Source organism: Pholis gunnellus (genome assembly GCF_910591455.1).
Source record: "Pholis gunnellus genome assembly, chromosome: 11".
In the NCBI taxonomy this organism is placed as follows: domain Eukaryota; kingdom Metazoa; phylum Chordata; class Actinopteri; order Perciformes; family Pholidae; genus Pholis; species Pholis gunnellus.
Genome location: NC_136538.1, coordinates 9,130,058 through 9,146,981, shown reverse-complemented (window position 1 = coordinate 9,146,981; position 16,924 = coordinate 9,130,058). Strand labels below are relative to the sequence as shown.

At 42.9% G+C, this 16,924-nt stretch overlaps 3 protein-coding genes across 3 annotated transcripts in view; 1 reads left to right on the top strand and 2 right to left on the bottom strand.

The window, feature by feature from the left end:
* Nucleotides 1-8,180, bottom strand: part of slx4ip (SLX4 interacting protein) — a gene marked incomplete at its 5' end in the record, with an annotated part of 29,428 nt that extends 21,248 nt beyond the window's left edge. Inside the window, 3 exons of the mRNA XM_079168610.1 lie at nucleotides 801-927; nucleotides 1,273-1,362; nucleotides 8,154-8,180. Of these exons, the coding sequence (XP_079024736.1) occupies nucleotides 801-927; nucleotides 1,273-1,362; nucleotides 8,154-8,180 (244 nt within the window). The remainder of the gene's footprint in view (nucleotides 1-800; nucleotides 928-1,272; nucleotides 1,363-8,153) is intronic.
* Nucleotides 8,181-9,165: 985 nt separating this feature from the next.
* mkks (MKKS centrosomal shuttling protein) lies at nucleotides 9,166-12,371 on the top strand (the record flags this gene model as incomplete). The annotated part of the gene is made up of 4 exons (XM_079169308.1): nucleotides 9,166-10,150; nucleotides 10,529-10,710; nucleotides 11,078-11,188; nucleotides 11,867-12,371. The coding sequence occupies 4 exons, from the start codon at nucleotides 9,166-9,168 to the stop codon at nucleotides 12,293-12,295; spliced, it is 1,707 nt and encodes a 568-aa protein (XP_079025434.1). The 3' UTR covers nucleotides 12,296-12,371.
* Nucleotides 12,372-14,255: 1,884 nt separating this feature from the next.
* Nucleotides 14,256-16,173, bottom strand: srd5a2b (steroid-5-alpha-reductase, alpha polypeptide 2b; the record flags this gene model as incomplete). Its single annotated transcript, XM_079169453.1, has 5 exons — nucleotides 14,256-14,365; nucleotides 14,474-14,624; nucleotides 14,706-14,807; nucleotides 14,932-15,095; nucleotides 15,899-16,173. The coding sequence occupies 5 exons, from the start codon at nucleotides 16,171-16,173 to the stop codon at nucleotides 14,299-14,301; spliced, it is 759 nt and encodes a 252-aa protein (XP_079025579.1). The 3' UTR covers nucleotides 14,256-14,298.
* Nucleotides 16,174-16,924: the final 751 nt, after the last annotated feature.

The following is a 16,924-nucleotide window of genomic DNA, read 5'->3' as shown; positions in this document are numbered from 1 at the left end:
AGGCATGTGTGTGGGTGGCTGAGGGAATGTACTTGCATTGGATAAATAGCGATGAACTGAATTGGCTTATTCACGGTGGAGCATTATTTATTGCTTTTTCCCCTCTGTGTAATTATGTGTATGTGTGTCAGAGCAACTGTTTTTTGGTGTCATCCAGTTAACTACAAGTACCGATAAACACAGGTGTGCCAACACCACATTAAGGTTAACAAACATTAGCCATTTACATGGACTTATATTTTGTGCCAAGTTAAACAGTGCAACACAATATAAAAACTCCTATCAGCTCTTGCCTCCAAGTCACACCCTGGGCGTAGAGAGCAGCCACCGTGTCCCAACTAGTTCTGTTGTCTTTCCTCCCACACTCTCCTTAAAATGGTAGCTATGAAACACTTGTTTTTTATACGGTTATAATAACTCCCATTCCCATCCTCCTCCGACCTCAGTGACCCGCTTCCATGCACACGGGCATATCTCTGCACTGAGGTCCAAGTGATTCAAAAAGAGTTTCGAGTTCATAGCCAAAGTAAACAACTTTACTTATTTAAGAGTTGATGATAGACACACCTACGGCATGGAAAGGGAAGACAAAGATGACTACATTCCAAAGGAATGAGCAACAGGGAGTTCAAAACATAATGAATATAACTTGGGCCAATAACAGTTAAACTAATGCTCGAGGTAAACACAATGTCAAATACAGTAACCGGTCGTAAAGCAATAAACTAGAACATAATAAATACGATTAAGACTATTTGGCTCTAGGGCAGTGTAATGAGGGTCACAAGATGGTGTGTCACCTTTCACAAAAAAGGCTGAAGCAGGTGCCAGCTCCTTCTTCTGTTTGGGCTGTCTTCTATTGTGGAGGGACTCCGTGTACTGCTTAACCCTCTGGTCCACAGCATCTCGAACCAGGGCTGTAACCTCCTAAAAGGAAGCGTGCACATATTTCAGCAAAGCAAATTGTTTTTGGACTGCTACGATAACGCAAGTTGTTTTTGGACTTTCCAAGGAGAGATTAATGATGAGCGCAGGCAGACGACAGGACAGTAGAAGTCTGGAGCGAAAGGTCAGTAAGGCGACACGACAAGTGGCTGGTTGGAGAGATTAGAACAGTTTTGCAACAATGAAAACCCCCCCAAGAAGAACAGACCGAAGGCTCAAAGTCATTTTGGATTCCACGCTGCTGCTGACTTTTGATAAGGCTGAACAAAAGCTACATATTCACTCACACACTTATTCCCACGCACGCCCTTCTCCCTGTGTCTGTACCTGAATGTGGTCCGCAGTAAACCAGCCGGCTTCCTCTTGGCCGCCCAGGGGCAGAGCGTGGAGATCCACCAGCACAGCAAAGTTCCCACACTGTAACACAAAGAGGAAGGACAGCCACAGATTGCTGAGGGGCATTGAGCTCACAGACAACAAAGGAAATCAGAGTGTGGGTGATTGACAGCGAGACAAACCACAACGACCCCCCGTGTCCTCAAACATCACCGCAGGCCTCTCACAGCAGTCCCCTCCCTCTTGTTTTTATGTCTAGCTATCTCTTTACCAATCTCTGTACAAAAAAAAAAAAAAGTGCGGCCCTCTCTGTCTCCTCATATTTCCCCGCTCTAAGCTTTAGCAATACGGTCGGTCACTGCCTCGGGTCACAGCAGGCTGCACAACAAAAAGTCTGAAGATGTTCCACATAAATTAGGATTATCCTCTTTGTATCAGAGTGGTGGTAAAACTCCTCAGATCTCCCCTAAAGCACTCTGCAATGTGTTTCTGCACTTCTGCACTACAACTTTTGAGTGCTGTAGAAAGCTGAGTAGAGGGCTGCCGAGTGGATTCCTGAAGCGCTACGTCATTGTGTCAATGACAATCAGCTACAAGGGACAGGGAGGCCAGAAATGCCGCGGCTGGTTAAGTTGCCGTTACATCTTTCTCATGCTAGCCTGATTATAGTTTACACATGAGCGCAAAAGCTGCCCGCTGCAGAGAGCAAATGGATGTGGGTCTCGTGTGAACTTCGCCTCTCCCTGGACAAGGGAAGTAATGGATGGACTGAGACCACCCACAACATGACACAGAGGAGCAACAAGTACTGCCCTAAGACCCACAGCGATAATGCCGCCAAAAAGCATTGAACTGAGTGGGGTAGCAAAAACAAAGTCCTATAAAGACAAAACCAGAACCAGATTCCAGGCTCACCGCGTAGTACTGGAAAGGAGTGTGTACAAATAGAAGAGGTTATTCATTTAGTAACAGGGTATACTTGTGCACACTAAAAGCTTTGTTTTGGGCCAGGCTCGTCCCCTGGGTCGGCGCGTTGCAGACAGAGTGACTAAACTCTACAGTCCAGGCTTGAGGGATGTTCCTCCGGCTCGTTCTCAGGATGACGCGCGAGAAAGAATCCACAGGGTGTGTAGGGGAAGGCCTCCGCTACTTGGGTCCTAATTCTAGACACAAGCCTACACTTCCACACTCTCTCCAGTTGTCTCCTCCTCTTGTTTGAAAGGAGTTTTATTCATTGTTATAGAACCGTAGTTGGGCTGGGAACCGTTCATCGTGTGACGTTAAAAGGCTAAATACTGGCTCAGAGCAGATCAAGCTCACAAATGTTTTTCTTCTTCTTTTTTTTCCCATGGGAGCGTTTTCCTTTCTCATTGTTTTTCTGCAATAATAATTGAAGTGAAGCTGCGTTCTTACTTGTACTTGCAGGTCAACTAAAGGAGAGGGCGCCCCCATATGACTGATCGGTGAATGTTTCGGTAAATTATTTCCGTCATAGCTGGCACTGTTCTTCTGCAGGATATGTCCTAAATGTCCTAATGTGTGCCATCTTGTACTTAAGCAAGTCTCTGCATCAGACTTTACCAAGGCTAATGGGAAATAAATGTAATTTGAAGTCTCTTATAGGCAATGCATTAAGCTGTGATCTTCTGTTTCATCAATCCGTATCTTGAAATCTTCTACAACAAAACACACAAACAGGAAACTGTTTCTGTAGAAACTTAGCAAATTATAAACAATACTTGTTACATGAAAACAAGCTTTCACAAAGACAACAATATGCCACGGACCAGAACAGAGCCCTCCTTTATGTGCAAGCTCCTCATGTATAAAATGTATGCATGTTGCCTGTCAGAATCAGCTCGTCCCTACAGATCAGTATTCTCTCCATCCTGTGCCCTTTGTCTCACAGAGGTCCACGGATGACTGGTGGCCTCAGCTGACTGCCTCCAACAATTACCAGTGTGTGGGAAAGCCTAGCAACCGAGGGTCAGACCTTGTCAATCACAACACAGGGACCGACTAATGGATGAGCCCCGCAGTGGTTTCTTGGGGTTAGACACACACCGGAAAGGTTTTGGTACCCTGACTTTATTGTCTGATTTTTGAGACCTCAGAATAGCTTTACGGAGGAATATAGCAACGCTGCTACTGTACACGAGTTACCAGTTTGTCGGGTATAACATTTAAATGTATAATATTGACAATGTGTCAGAGAAATGCAAATTTTCCTCCATGGAAATGTTGTGTGCCTAGTCGATGGTGTCGTGGCATCGGAATGCTTTATAATGAGGCGTTTCTAATACTCTATCTCCTGGGACGGCACTGATAAGGACCACAAGATCTGGTCTTCCAGGGTACATGGCTCAAAATGACACAAGCTAATGCGAGCTCAAAGGAGCGACACACAGGGTTAATTTGATCAATATCCTGGAATGAAGGGAGCAGTGTAGGAAGTGCGGCTCTTACAGGAGACGCAGGAGGGTGAATCCCCCTAAAGTGGTTTCAGAGCTTCTGATTGAGTTTTGGGCTGAAAGCCAGACAACTAGCAAGCCTTAGACTAACTCCCTTTTATCACATTAGAGCAGCAGACAAACTGGGAACTGGACATTAATGATAAACATTGGTCTGCCTCTTACACAAAAACAGCATGTGATTCCCTGGGCTTCGAGAGAAATAAGGGGATTTTGTCAGAAGAGCTAATGCAATTACACTAATAAGAAAAAAAAATTCATTTGCTCAGCAAAACTGGGGATTTGGTGGAGGGCCACATTTCCCTGTTCGATCTTTTGAGTCGAGGCTGCGCTGTTTAGGTGCAGCCATCAGAGCGTCTATAAAAGGACGTTTGTGTTGACTGTGGCAGATAAGACACAAAAGCAGTAGAATCTAATTTTACACAAAGGCTCCGACTACAATCACATCGTGTGGTCCAAATTTGTCAACTCCCAGCACAAAGAGTGACCGGTGGATCTCTAGTCTGAACTCTGCCATGAACTATGACCCCAGGAGAAAAAATCCAGTATGCTCCATGAAAGAGTGAACAAAAAAAAAAAAAAAAATGCAAGATTAACAACTTCAGTCTCTCAGCAAATACCACCACATGCCTTTCTCTATAACACAATCTCTACAGTACCATCAGCAGGACACTGACGGGGTTTCATTAACTTCATATATTAATTTATCAAATTCATGAGCTCTCCTACTTTGTGTCCTTTGCTTTGACGCATTTAAGGCAATACTCTGCGCAACTGTCGCTGTTGTTGTAAAGAAAGGTTTGATAAAAGGGCCGAATTCTAGAGGAAGTTACTCCTTTCATACACGCTAAAGTGGGCCAGCACTGCTTTGTTCTCTGTCTTGCACGGGCCTTTTAGAGTTATGAACAGAGCCTGGAGGCTGAATGAGAGGCGGCAAGGAGCGCTACTTAATACCAAATCCTTTATTGTGCCATCTTTTGTATGCTGTCACACAGGGAATGAAAAGGACCGAGTCTTCCTGCAAGCTCAGCTCAACTTCGCTATCCTAATTCTCCCCACTGCCAATCCGATAACCAAGACCTGTCGGGGTGTGTGTGGGGGGGGGGTTAACAAAGACAAAAACATGAGAAACATTTGAGACCGAAGCTGCTCACAGTCCACAGCACAACATGAGAAAATTCCTTCATATTTTCTGTCTGTAAATAAACAAACCCTGACTCAAACCCACCGACAGCTCCTTTCCCTTTCTGGTCTATATCACTCTCAGTTCCCAAAACACTCCACCTTCCCTTATCTCTCCCCCAGACCCCTGCTCTCCATCCTCCCGCCTGTGCTGCTCCAAGTTGGGCACGGGGCCCAAACTCTTTGAGCAGGCTTCACCCACCTCCCCACCTTGCTGCCCTTTGCCATTGCTATCGCGCCGTATAAGAACCAGACCTCCTCGGACTGCACTTAGCTCAGAGGCTAACACTAACCAGCCGCAGATGTTTACATTGGGAAAGAAGGGGCAGCAGATGCGGTCTCACTCAATAAAACTTGCATCTCTCCCACTCTCCCTTTGTCTCTCTCTTTTTCTGACTTTCTCTCTTTCCGCAAGTCTGCAAAGAACCCAGGGGAGCTCTTTAGATCTGTCGGTGTGACAGTCTTGCTCTCAGGCTTTATTCGCCCTCATTCCCAAGCCCTCACTGTACTGTGAGTCACCTGGGTTTCCCCTTCAAAAAGGAAAAGAAAAGAAAATTGGAAGAGAGTTCTCTTTTCCAATTTTTCTAACAGCAAGTTACTGCGCGGTGGAGCTTGAGAGTTGATTGTTACTGTAAGAAAATGTAATTTACAGATAGTTTACAGAAGTGGTTTGTGTGCAACGCTCCCTTTAATCAGGTGGCTGTTAGCACACCTGAGTTCTTTTTATTTGGTGATTAAAAAAAGAGAGACACAACCCTGGAGTGGAATTCCAGCAGCAAGAACAGACAGGAATATCTCCAGGTAACACTCAGCAAACAAAACTCGAAATTGTTGGGAGAGAAATAATAGCCTGAGAAGTGTTTGGCCACATCAGGACGTGCACATGTTGTACAGCAATGTAGGGCAGTGCCGAGATGAAAGGTGGCTGTTGTTGTTGTTGTTGTTGTTTATTCTTGTCACTTTCATTTCCACGAGTTGGAAATGTTTCCAATCAGACTGCAATGATTTTGCACAGAGGCAAGATGTGTGGTCCGATATGAGCTCATCTGCAAAGCCACAACAACACTAAACAGCACATAAACCTCTGACATTAAACTGCTCTGTGATACCTCAATCTATTCATTGTTAAAAAACACTGTGTTCTCCGCCTCAGCCTACTACAGTAGATGGTTAGAAAGTCAGCAGTGCATATTGCTAATAGAAGGCAGATTGCAGGGCTCTGCAGCGGTAATGTCCTGGCAGACAGCAGCCGCTTCAGTGGATCAGTGTTTTAGCCTGCAGGCCCTTTTTTTCGGGAGGTCTGAGAAGTGGCAGGTCACTATATAGTCTTAAGCCGATTTAAGAAGGAGCATACCAGCACCTCCTGTAGTTTCACAGACCAGGGAGGGAGCTGCTTTGAAAACATTTTAGGGTAAAGAAACGCGCTGTACAGCCTACTAAACATGTTATGGTGAATCCAAAGAACTTGACTCATAATTGCCAAAATGATCCTTGCTCTGTGCAAGCTGTCAAGCTGAGTTTGCAACATGCCTTTGTGAGAACAATGTCTCCGTGCAGATGTTTGTTCTTTAATATTCTTGAAGTTCATTCGATGATTAAAAAACACAGAAGCAGTGGCGTTTGTTTTGCGAAAGTGGAGCCCAGGGAAGTGCATTGAATGCTATTGTTTAGACTAATCCCTTCTAACATACTTGTTTGTGGTTAGTTGGTTAAGCATGGTAGAGGCTGTGTCCATTTTTCTCAGGCAGAGTAACACAACAGTATCATTATGTGCCCAGTGTGAAGGAACCCTCCGTGAACCACCAGGGTTTTACTCTCCCACCACCAGCTGAGAGGAGGGGGGGGGGGCGGTGGGGTAGCCTGAATGCAGGCATGCATATGAAACAAATAAAGGGAGTGAATGCAATATCTGGTCAACTAGGCACACATGGCATTATGGAGGATGTGAGAGATCAGTGCAAATGTCTGCAGCCCTCATCCAAAACTCTCAATAAATGAAACATCAACAAAAGAGAGACCAGCGGCTTTTCCTGCACTTAACAAAAACATCTGATGCGCATTATTCCTGACAGAGCGTCAGACTGAGGATGAACGGCTTGGCTTTTTAATAGAATGAGTTTCCTCTGCTCTGTATGGCTGTGTCCATTAACAAAAGGCTCTCAGGGAGGCAGTCAGTTGAGAGTTGCTAAAGGTGACCAGAAGCTCTGAATAACGTGTTCTAAAGGATGAATGACGACGTCAGAATGTTGAGGCAAGACACTCGCAACATGTATCTGTACTTCCCTCTAGTGGCCAAAGAATTAGCCACTGAGAAGGACAAAACAATGAATACAGCAAAGGTAGAGTAGCGAGGCAGCATAATATTAAGCATTTATTCCTGTGTTGCATTTGTTTCCATACTGCACAACAGCTTGTTCAACATAGACCAATTGCTAGTTGGTATATGTGTCTGTAGCAGTTGTTAGGAAGAATAATAATACAAAATGTTGTTTATTATTAATGCTGGCAATACCACCTGAAAAGCTTTAATCAAACGCAGATTCATCCTATTTTGTAGGCTTAGTAGTTTAGTAGTATCTTGTGGTCATTTTATGTGGGAAAACATTTAGTTTTAAGTGAGGCTTTGTGATCACTGAAAAACACCCACCCCTTGTTTGCTTATAGATGTTCACAAGATACCTAAGAATATGACTAAAGAATATGATTATGATTTCGATAATAACCTTTGATTTTGGTCATCAGTTGTTTGTGATTAGATCATCTTCCTTTGTTAATGGGTTTATGCCAAACTGGACACGCAAAATTATTAATTAACGTAATAGCAGTATTTAGGATCACACATGGTGCATCAGCGCTGAATAAGGTTTACTCAGGAAGGTCCTGGGCAAATACAATTACAAAAATATTTTAAGTTGTTAGAAGTTGCCCAAAACACTTAAGAAAAATACATTAAATGTAAATGTTGAGTTAAACAATAACTTCTTGAAAATATGAGCTTTTTCATGCATTTTTCTCTATGTATGTTCAATCTCAGCTTTATTCAAATAGGCACACACAACTAATGTAAAGCCTGACGTTTTAATAGCTGTTGCACATAAATAGTGAATATTTTAATATTACACAATGCTGTTTAATATAACACTATAATATACATTATATTACTTTAATTCTACACTGCACTAAAAGGGTCTGTATGCTGTATATTCAATGTTCGCTTACCTTAATGGCAAATTTGAGAGGAGCCATTGAAGTGAACACAGCAGTCAGCTTACACCTGAAAACAAGTTTATGATCATAGATTACACTACACATGGTAGCCGAGTAATAACACAGCATATAATACATATTAGTTTATCAGCTTTGTAAGAGATTAACACGAGCTGGTTTATCATAGACACTTAGTGGTACTCCACATTGAACCGACCGTACCGTGCTATTCATCACTTTCAGAGATACATTGGTAGGTTTGGTAATACCTAATGACACGTGGATGACTCTACAAATGTGTGATAATCTAATTTGTGGCATACACCAGCATACACCAGCATCACAACAACATTTCGTACACATACCGCCAGCAGTTTTGAATCGGTTAACCGTTGAGGCGACAGGAGATGACGTCACATTTAGTTTGTAGTCCAACAACTGCAAACACCAGTATGATGTCACAGCTTTTTTAAACTGGTGAAACACTTAGGGAAACTGTAGCAAAGGTGACTGGCAATCTCTGCGTAGTGGAGTAATAGATTTAAGTAGAATATCTGTCGTGACAGCAGCCATCTTTAAGATTGGCGAGAGAATGCGACCGTTTGTCTAATAGGACCCCGCTAGAGCGCGACGCTGTTCGAGCTACCATGGCAACGAGGCGCGCAGTAAAAGAGCCTGTTTTGAGCTCGAAATAATATGTTGTCGAATTGTATCTAGACACTATTTTCTACCATACAATAGCCAAGGTAGTAGGAGGCCAACATTAGTTGATGTGTTTTGGTACAAGATATAAATGGTGCATTCCAAATGTGTTTCATTTTTGTCAGGCATTGCCAAAAGCCTCCCTATCAGAGTCGAGGCTCGTGGTAAATAAAGGTGATTACCATGGAGGATGATTAAGTGTCAATTTCTATCAAATTTCGCTAAATAGCTGCCACTCAATAAGTAAACTCTGACGTTATGACACGCGACCGTTTGTCGACACGGTCTTGAGAAACTGCTTTGAGAAGTTTCTGCGTCAGTGATGTCTCGACTCGTCAAGAAATCTCCGTCTCTTTGCACGGATCTACCATTGGACAACACTGTTATTTGTAACAAGCTTCATTTGCTGAGGCAGCTTCTGAAATCGTGCTTTGGTCCAACAGGTAAACTTAAACAAGTCCACAACAACATCGGAGGACACGTTGTAACCACCTCCACCTCCTCCGTTCTCCTTCCAGCCATTTCCTCCTCGCAGTCTTTTATCAATCTCATAAAAACCTCCATTCTCAACCACGTTTCTCGCTTCAGTGACTGTGGTTTGTTTGCTGCCATTCTTTGTTTATCTCTTATTGAGCAAGCGAAACAGTCGGGTCTCAGTGGCAGTGTGGCTATCGGAGTGAACAAGCACTTGCTGGGATTGTGCACCAGTTACCTGCAACGAGACGACTGTGGTTGTAAAGTGAAGCTCGACTTCTGCAGCAGTCACAACTTGATCACATTAGCTTCCAGTATCCTCTCCAGCAAACCAGCGTGTGTGCTAACAGAGTCAGAGGTACTTCACATCAGCAAACTGGCTGTTCAGGCTTTTTTGCTGACTGTTCCCTGTAACAGCCCAGGTGACGTCAGTCTTGGCCAAATAGTGAGCATCTCTGTTGAAGGCCATCCTGTGCTAAACTCTGCAGTGTTTCCAGGTTTACTGGTGGACACGCCGGACGTCTTATGCCTCGACAAGTCAGAGAACCAGCATTCAAATCCACTGCGCTTGGTGTTGTTCAGTGCTTCTCTTGCTGGAGACCTTTCTGAACTGGGAGATGGGATAATTGACGTGCACCCGGGTGTAGACACAGACTCGCAGATACTGGATCAGCTCCTGGAGCTCGTCAAACAGGTGGTCAAAGATGAGGTGAAGCTCTTCGTGTGCCAGAAGGTCATACACCCAGTGGTGCAGCAATACCTGAAGAGGCATGGTGTCATAGTGATAGAAAGACTGGGAATCACTCTCATGGAGCCACTTACTCAGCTGACAGGTAGGCCTCTAAATGTGCTACGTCCATTGTTATCCATTGTTATCATATAGACAAGCTCTTAGAGACCACAGGAATTTAACATTTGTGATGACATCCCAAAGTTTTTAAAGATTCCTAATGGTTTGAATATTTCACTCAGACCCACAGTGGCTTCATTTAAGCTCTGTGACAAGTAGATGCAGAATTTATATGTATGATTATATTTTATCCAACTGTGAAGCTACTTAAGTGCTACTAAATGCTTTGCCGTTTGGGCATTATTTCACGTGTGAAATTGTAAATGTACATATGGATAGTGTATTGTCCAGGTATATCCTTTACTGTTACTTTGCACTGTGTGTGAGGTCGTCCTACATTTCTGTCCACTTTAACCAACAGGTGCTCAACCTGTGGCCACATTGAACACCACGATCCCGGACAAGGCCTACGGGAAGGTGAAGGATCTCAGTATTCTGCAGTTTGGATCAAAGACGATGCTGCATTTACAACCTCCTGGGGAGTCCTCGATCTGCACGATGATCCTCTGCCACAGGAACGAGACCATGTTAAGTGAGCTGAAGGTAAGATACAGTGAGGAGTGTTGGGGACTATACTGTTGGCTGAGAGAGAGAGAGAGAGAGAGACGTATGGAAGGATTTTAACTATTTTGGTCACCCATGCAAAAAAGTAGAAATATGATTGATGATATACGGCCTCATAAAGCTCAATTGGTGTTCATTTTTCACCAATACGGACAGGCGAGAAATTAAATTATTCTGCAGCACCTTTGTTACAAGCATCCATCAACTGGCAAAAGTGTTTTTGTTTAATTAAACGTATTTAAAAGCGCATAATCGGTGCTTTTACACACAGACGTCAGCTTGGAATGTCCATTACTGTGAGACAAATGAACTGATGTGTTAATTTTGACTTGTGTGACTGTTAAAGGTGGCGTGCCAGAAGACTGAGCATGTGTTGAGGCTCACCTTGAGCGAACCGTCTGCCTTACTTGGAGGTGGGTGTACAGAGACCCACTTGGCTGCTTACGTCAGACACAAGGTGAGATCCAATATTAATGTGTTTTTAGCAAGATGTCTGCACATTCAAAACATGTCCCACATATCTGTGTTCTCTGAGAAGGTGAGAGTAAAATTGTCATATTTTGATTAAAAAGTAATATGAGGGTAAAGTCGGTGATTAATGAGAATAAAGTCATAATATTAAAGGAAATAAATCTACCTGCCCTATGGTGTGCTGTGCATTATGTTATCCCTCTGCTGTTTGGTAGCAGACCGTCTGACAGACACATAACCTCGTGTGGGTCTCTGGGTGAGATTAAGTTTAGGGAAGCGGAGGTACGCTGCTCGGAGCGCACTGCAGCTGATGAAATAATCATCATTGGTTGTAGAAATCAAAGATCAAATAGAATTAAAGAATTGCTGTACAGATCATCAACATTTTTTGATAACATCTTCTAATATTGCACATCATAACTACAACAATTTTAGTTTTCATTTCATTTTGTGTGTGTAACGCCTTCTCCGGCGACCTCACCCGACACATCTTCACCACCACAGTTAGCCGTCTTATTGTTTTTCTGTCAGTTTCAAGCGGTTTCGCATCATTCAGATGCAGAGAGACGGTGACATATTTACTGAGGTCTGGACCTCGGTGACCTCACAGTTGGCCAGGCCCATGATTACAACATGACGTCATTTTGGTATATTTTCATCTCAGAGCATGATAGATGTCACAGAGACCGTGTCGGCCCTCGGGTGCTCACGGACGGAGCACCTTCGCGGCGTGGACGGTTTCTGTCGCTCTCTGGAGTCTGTGGCCGCAGCGCTGGAGCACGACGGCGGGGATTCTGTGATGGATCTGACTCATGCCCACCACTGGACTCACCCTGCAGATGTCATGAAAGAACACACGGAGGATAGCTCGGGCTTCTGTGGCTGTGGACTGATGGAAAGTAGCCTAAATCAGAGGTGGACTTACCTGAACACTAATTACCAACAGTTCTCACCTGCACCTCTGTCGAGAGATGCAGCTGTGCAGCCACGTGTGCTTGACTCCTTCACGGCTAAACTCAATGCCTTGCAAGTTGCTGTAGAAACTGCTAATCTTGCGCTGGATGTGCGATATCTAATTCAAGATATGAACTAGCAGAATAGGCCTTTTATCCAGAGTGTAACTCTAGTTTGTGATGATCAAAATGAGGAATGAATGCTGTTTTTCTTTCTTTTTTCAGAAGTAATATTCCATTTAGACACTAGGTGTTGGCATTGCCTTGTGTAAAAACTCAGATTGAATCCTAGTGTGAGTCAGTGGAAATGGCTTGCCTCTGTGTTGTAGCCGTCTTGGGATTTACCGCTTTGTCAATGATGATATATGATGTTTGAGAGAGTGTACAAATTTAGTGAATAAAAATAATTCAGCTCTTTGTCAGATGATCAGTTTCTATAGAGTGCAGCAGGAATGAGTCCTTCAACCCGAAAATGAGTTAGCGTTTTTGCACTTCCAGTTCCCTTGTCTCGTAGTCGATGGGTTTTTGAATGGATTTTCGGTGAGATGCCTAAATAAGGGTCTGTGGTTAACACAAGCTTAAGAGATTTTTCTTTGAGAATGTTTTGTTCTACAATATACAACAGCTTTTCCTATAAGATTGAAGATTTTACGTGTTTTGGAAAAGGCGGTTGCCATCAAGTGGCTAAACGAGACAAAACCTCATCACGCCGACTAGTCCGCCTTTACCAAAGATATTGGGCTCGGTCGAGATGAGCCAGGTCTGCGCAGAATTGATCAATTGAGACGCAGTTTTTAGAACCAGGTGTTTTTTAGAACCACAGTTGCTCTCCACTGTTTTCAAGACCCAGGTCATGATGGGAAACGGCTGGCTCAAAGAGCTGATTGGCTCTTAGTTTTGACAACAAAGCACCAAGTTTTGTCGAGAATGCTATTTTTCTGTGTAATTCTAATTAGCATGTCTTGTGTGAACGTGGTCTGCAAACTCCAAGCAGCCTACGGATCAGATCTAACAGGATGTAACTATTTCTGTGCCGTCCTGTATATTCTTTGAAGGCTGCTGGAAACTGTCCGACTTCACCGCAGCATTTCGTCTGAAATTTTCCATTTCCATATATCGATATTTGGCTTGTGAAAAATGTGTCCAATATTTACTTACTATATGTGTCCTATATTGACCCGGGATCTGTCACTAATCTCCTAAAGGGGCCAGGCAGTGGTGAAACTCATGTGACACAGATGCAGGAAACAGACTCTGTGCCATCGCCTTTCTATTCCGTCTCTTGCCTTTTACAGCCTCGTTGTTTCATCACACTCATGTGACTGTGCTGTTTGTTTATGGCCTAACATTAGCTTCTGCCAATTACATTAATTGCTTCAAAAATCATAAAAGTGGCGTTCATTTGTGAAGATTTTCTTGCAAAATGTGCAATTATCATAAAACTTGTGCTTGCCACAGCTCTTATTTTCTTACTTCAGGGGTTGGCCTGAAGTCATCCCTGCTCCACTTTGTTACAAGCCGGCATGTTTCTGCTGCAGTTGTCTTTGGTCAGCACTAGGAGGTGCTGCAAGGTTGCCTCATATATTTTAGCCAACATAGTACCCAAAGAAATATCCACCCTTTTTTACATTATATTGTGTTACATCCAAAGTATTACCGTTCTAAACCTGCTGATTTGGTAAAATAATCTCGCAACCAGACAACTATGAAAATACAAAGATCAAACTTCGGCAATTATGTTTCACAAATGTCTCCCCGATCACAATGTTTTGACATGTTAACATTCAGACAAATTGAAATCGGGGCCAAGTTACATTCAGAGTAATGAGATTTGACGTTTTTTTTGCAGTTTGTACAGTTTGTACCTGCATAAAAATAAACTTGTATATCTTTTCACAAAATATCTTCATATGGACACCGAGTGATTGCATCAGTCTTTTTGCAAGCTTCTTCCGTAGCAGTTTTAATAGAGAGTTGAACAATAATCTGTACATTATGGTTTTGAATAATGACTGCATGCGAAAACTGCAAGCGAAACCAAAACAGAGTTTGTTGCAGTAAAATGGGCATAATTTCTGTTTACAAATACAATAGGAACAGGAAACAGACTCTCACACTGTGCTTGATGCTGGTTCTTTGTCTCTCAGAAGACGAATGGGATCAAAGCCCTTCGCAACTTGGGATAGTCTTTGAATTTCTCTTTGTAAAACCTGTAACAGAGGAGCAGAAGATAACTGGCACTCAGATATAGCACAGTGATGTAGGTAGTTTGGCAGGCGAGTATAAATGTACTGTCAGTTTCTTCATGTTTTAGGCACCTGTGATGGTGGTAGGCTCTGGGTCCAATAAAACACACGCTAAACACAGCGAATGAGAGCGCTGGAAGGGACCAGGTGGCTACAGCATAGCCAAGCCACTCCACTATCTCTCCTAAGTAGTTTGCTCCAGACACATATTCAAACAGACCTCCTGTAGGAGAGCGAGAAGAGCAGGTCACTACCGGCACAGAGTGGATCAGAGGTTATTCAGGCGTGATCTCTTGTTTCTTACCTGTCGGTATCTTGTAAACTACTTCCCCTGGTTTCCTCAGGTTGCGTAGAATATAGTCACTGTGTACGTTGATGGCCATTCCAATGTAAAACAGCAGTAAACCTAGAAAAAATAAATCATATTTTTATCTTAATCATTTTAAATGTTAATGGTTGAGGCACATAAAATGGAAGAAGTTATGAGGTATTTCATATTTTAGAAAGCAAAGAATAAATATTGCTCCTACCAGATTTATAGCGATAGTCCGCTGACCATTCATTATCAAGCTGGGCACAGTGCAGCAGATAGTGTCCCTGCAGTAAACCGTTCAGAGCGCAGAATAAGCCTGCTGGCAGCATCACACCCAGTGGGAAAGGTTTTCCTCTGGTCAGTAATGAATAGACAAATGTCCTATGATTGGTGAAGAAATAGTAGATACAGCAGGTGGAAAGAGGAGCTGGATAATAGTGCATTTTATCCATGCAGAATGAGAGACCTGTGTGTGAATGATTTAGCATGTAAATGCAGGCAAAAAAAGGCGCCATTAAGCCTCATTCTTCATGGTTGCCAATACCTTTATCCCCGTGTTTTAGCCTTCAGATTGTAGCAGCTGGAAATCTCCCTTTTTAAAGCTCCTTTTTCCGTGTCTCCATTTTAAGTTTTTTGTTTTTTTCTTGGTTCTGGCTTTCACTTACAAACCGGCTGTATACTGTACATCTACTAGCTATACTATGGCAACATGATTAGAGGTACCACATTTTTGTTTTCTGTCAACAAGTACAAATGTATAAGTTGCAATATGTACATTGAGATGAGGAGGTTTTAGTTATTAAAAGGTTAACGTTATTCAGTTTGAATCCTGTTTCACTGGTGAGTCAGTGCTATAATAAACCAATATGGAGAGTAAATCATCTGTGATGCTCGTACTGTACACAAACAGGCTAAGTATGTATGAGACAAATATAAGAAAATAAGTCAATATAAGAAATGTACTGTGGGATAATATACTACAGGCATAAGACAATATAAAACTAAATATATTATTAAATGAGAAAAACTACAAAGCAGTGTGACAAGTGAACTGTGAAAAGCTGTCCTGACAGTTGCTTGTATTTTGAATATTAATCACTGCTTTATATCTCAAAGTACATTTTCACTCTTCCCTTCACACACACATGAAATGGTTAAAACTAGGCTCCCATCTTTGCTTTTACCTTTGAAAGTAGTGCAGGCAAAAGGTCCCCAGCAGCAGGTACTTTCCCGTACTGGAGGGTTTGTGCCTGGTGAGCGTTAAAAGCAGGGGGATCAGGAGAGCTGGCACCTCCTGGAGGAACCAAGCCAGCCTGGCTGGGACCGTCCTAGCCGGAGGAGGGAATCCCATGTGGCGCCCATAGGAGGTCTGTGTCTTCTTGTGATGGACCAATTGTCCGAGTCCAATCAGGATCATTCCACAGCTGAGATAGCTGACCAAGTCCCCATAGCAGTGCATCTCGCAGTGTTGCAGTTATCTTTTCCTCTTATTACTAATCTTAAGAGTCCGTATTAAATTTAATAGATTTAAACAGCCTCTTTTACTCCTCCCAAAGCAGAAAGATAGGTGTGTCAGAATCTGAAATGCAAGTGTTCCCGTTTTTCTCCACCTTGGAACGAATGCTCTGATTTAAAGGGCTAGCTTTCTCAAAGCTATGATTGGAGCAAACAGCATTGTGTTCATCTGTTTTGAAGTCAACCAAAAGCCCCCTGCTCTGTCCCTCCTTCCTGTTTACAGACACAGGGAAAAACATCTGCCCCAATTATGTAGCTCTGATTGTATTTGCAAGTTGTTGTTTTTGAGTCTGTGAGGAAATCTGGGGTAAGCTGACTTTACATGATCAATCGCCAATGGGTGAGATGGAATAACGGAGACGTAAACTGGGGCACTTGAACAGGATAACCGATTAAACTCACCATAACGTCACAATAAAGTCATTAGTCTGTAAATACTGACTACATATTCAAACACGTGTGTATAGTTTCAGGACTCATAACCTGTTTTTTAAATGATGTTATTGTAAATTGTTGGTGGTTTGATATGTACTACCCAGTGTTCAAGTACAGCAGTCAAATTTAAATGATCCTAAACATTCAGCCTAACAATCAGTCTAAATAGGACGATAAAAATACAAGTTAGATCATCAGACCAGTAAACTGTTCCTGATCCGAGCACTGACTTGCCTCAATGACTCATTGAAAACAATTAA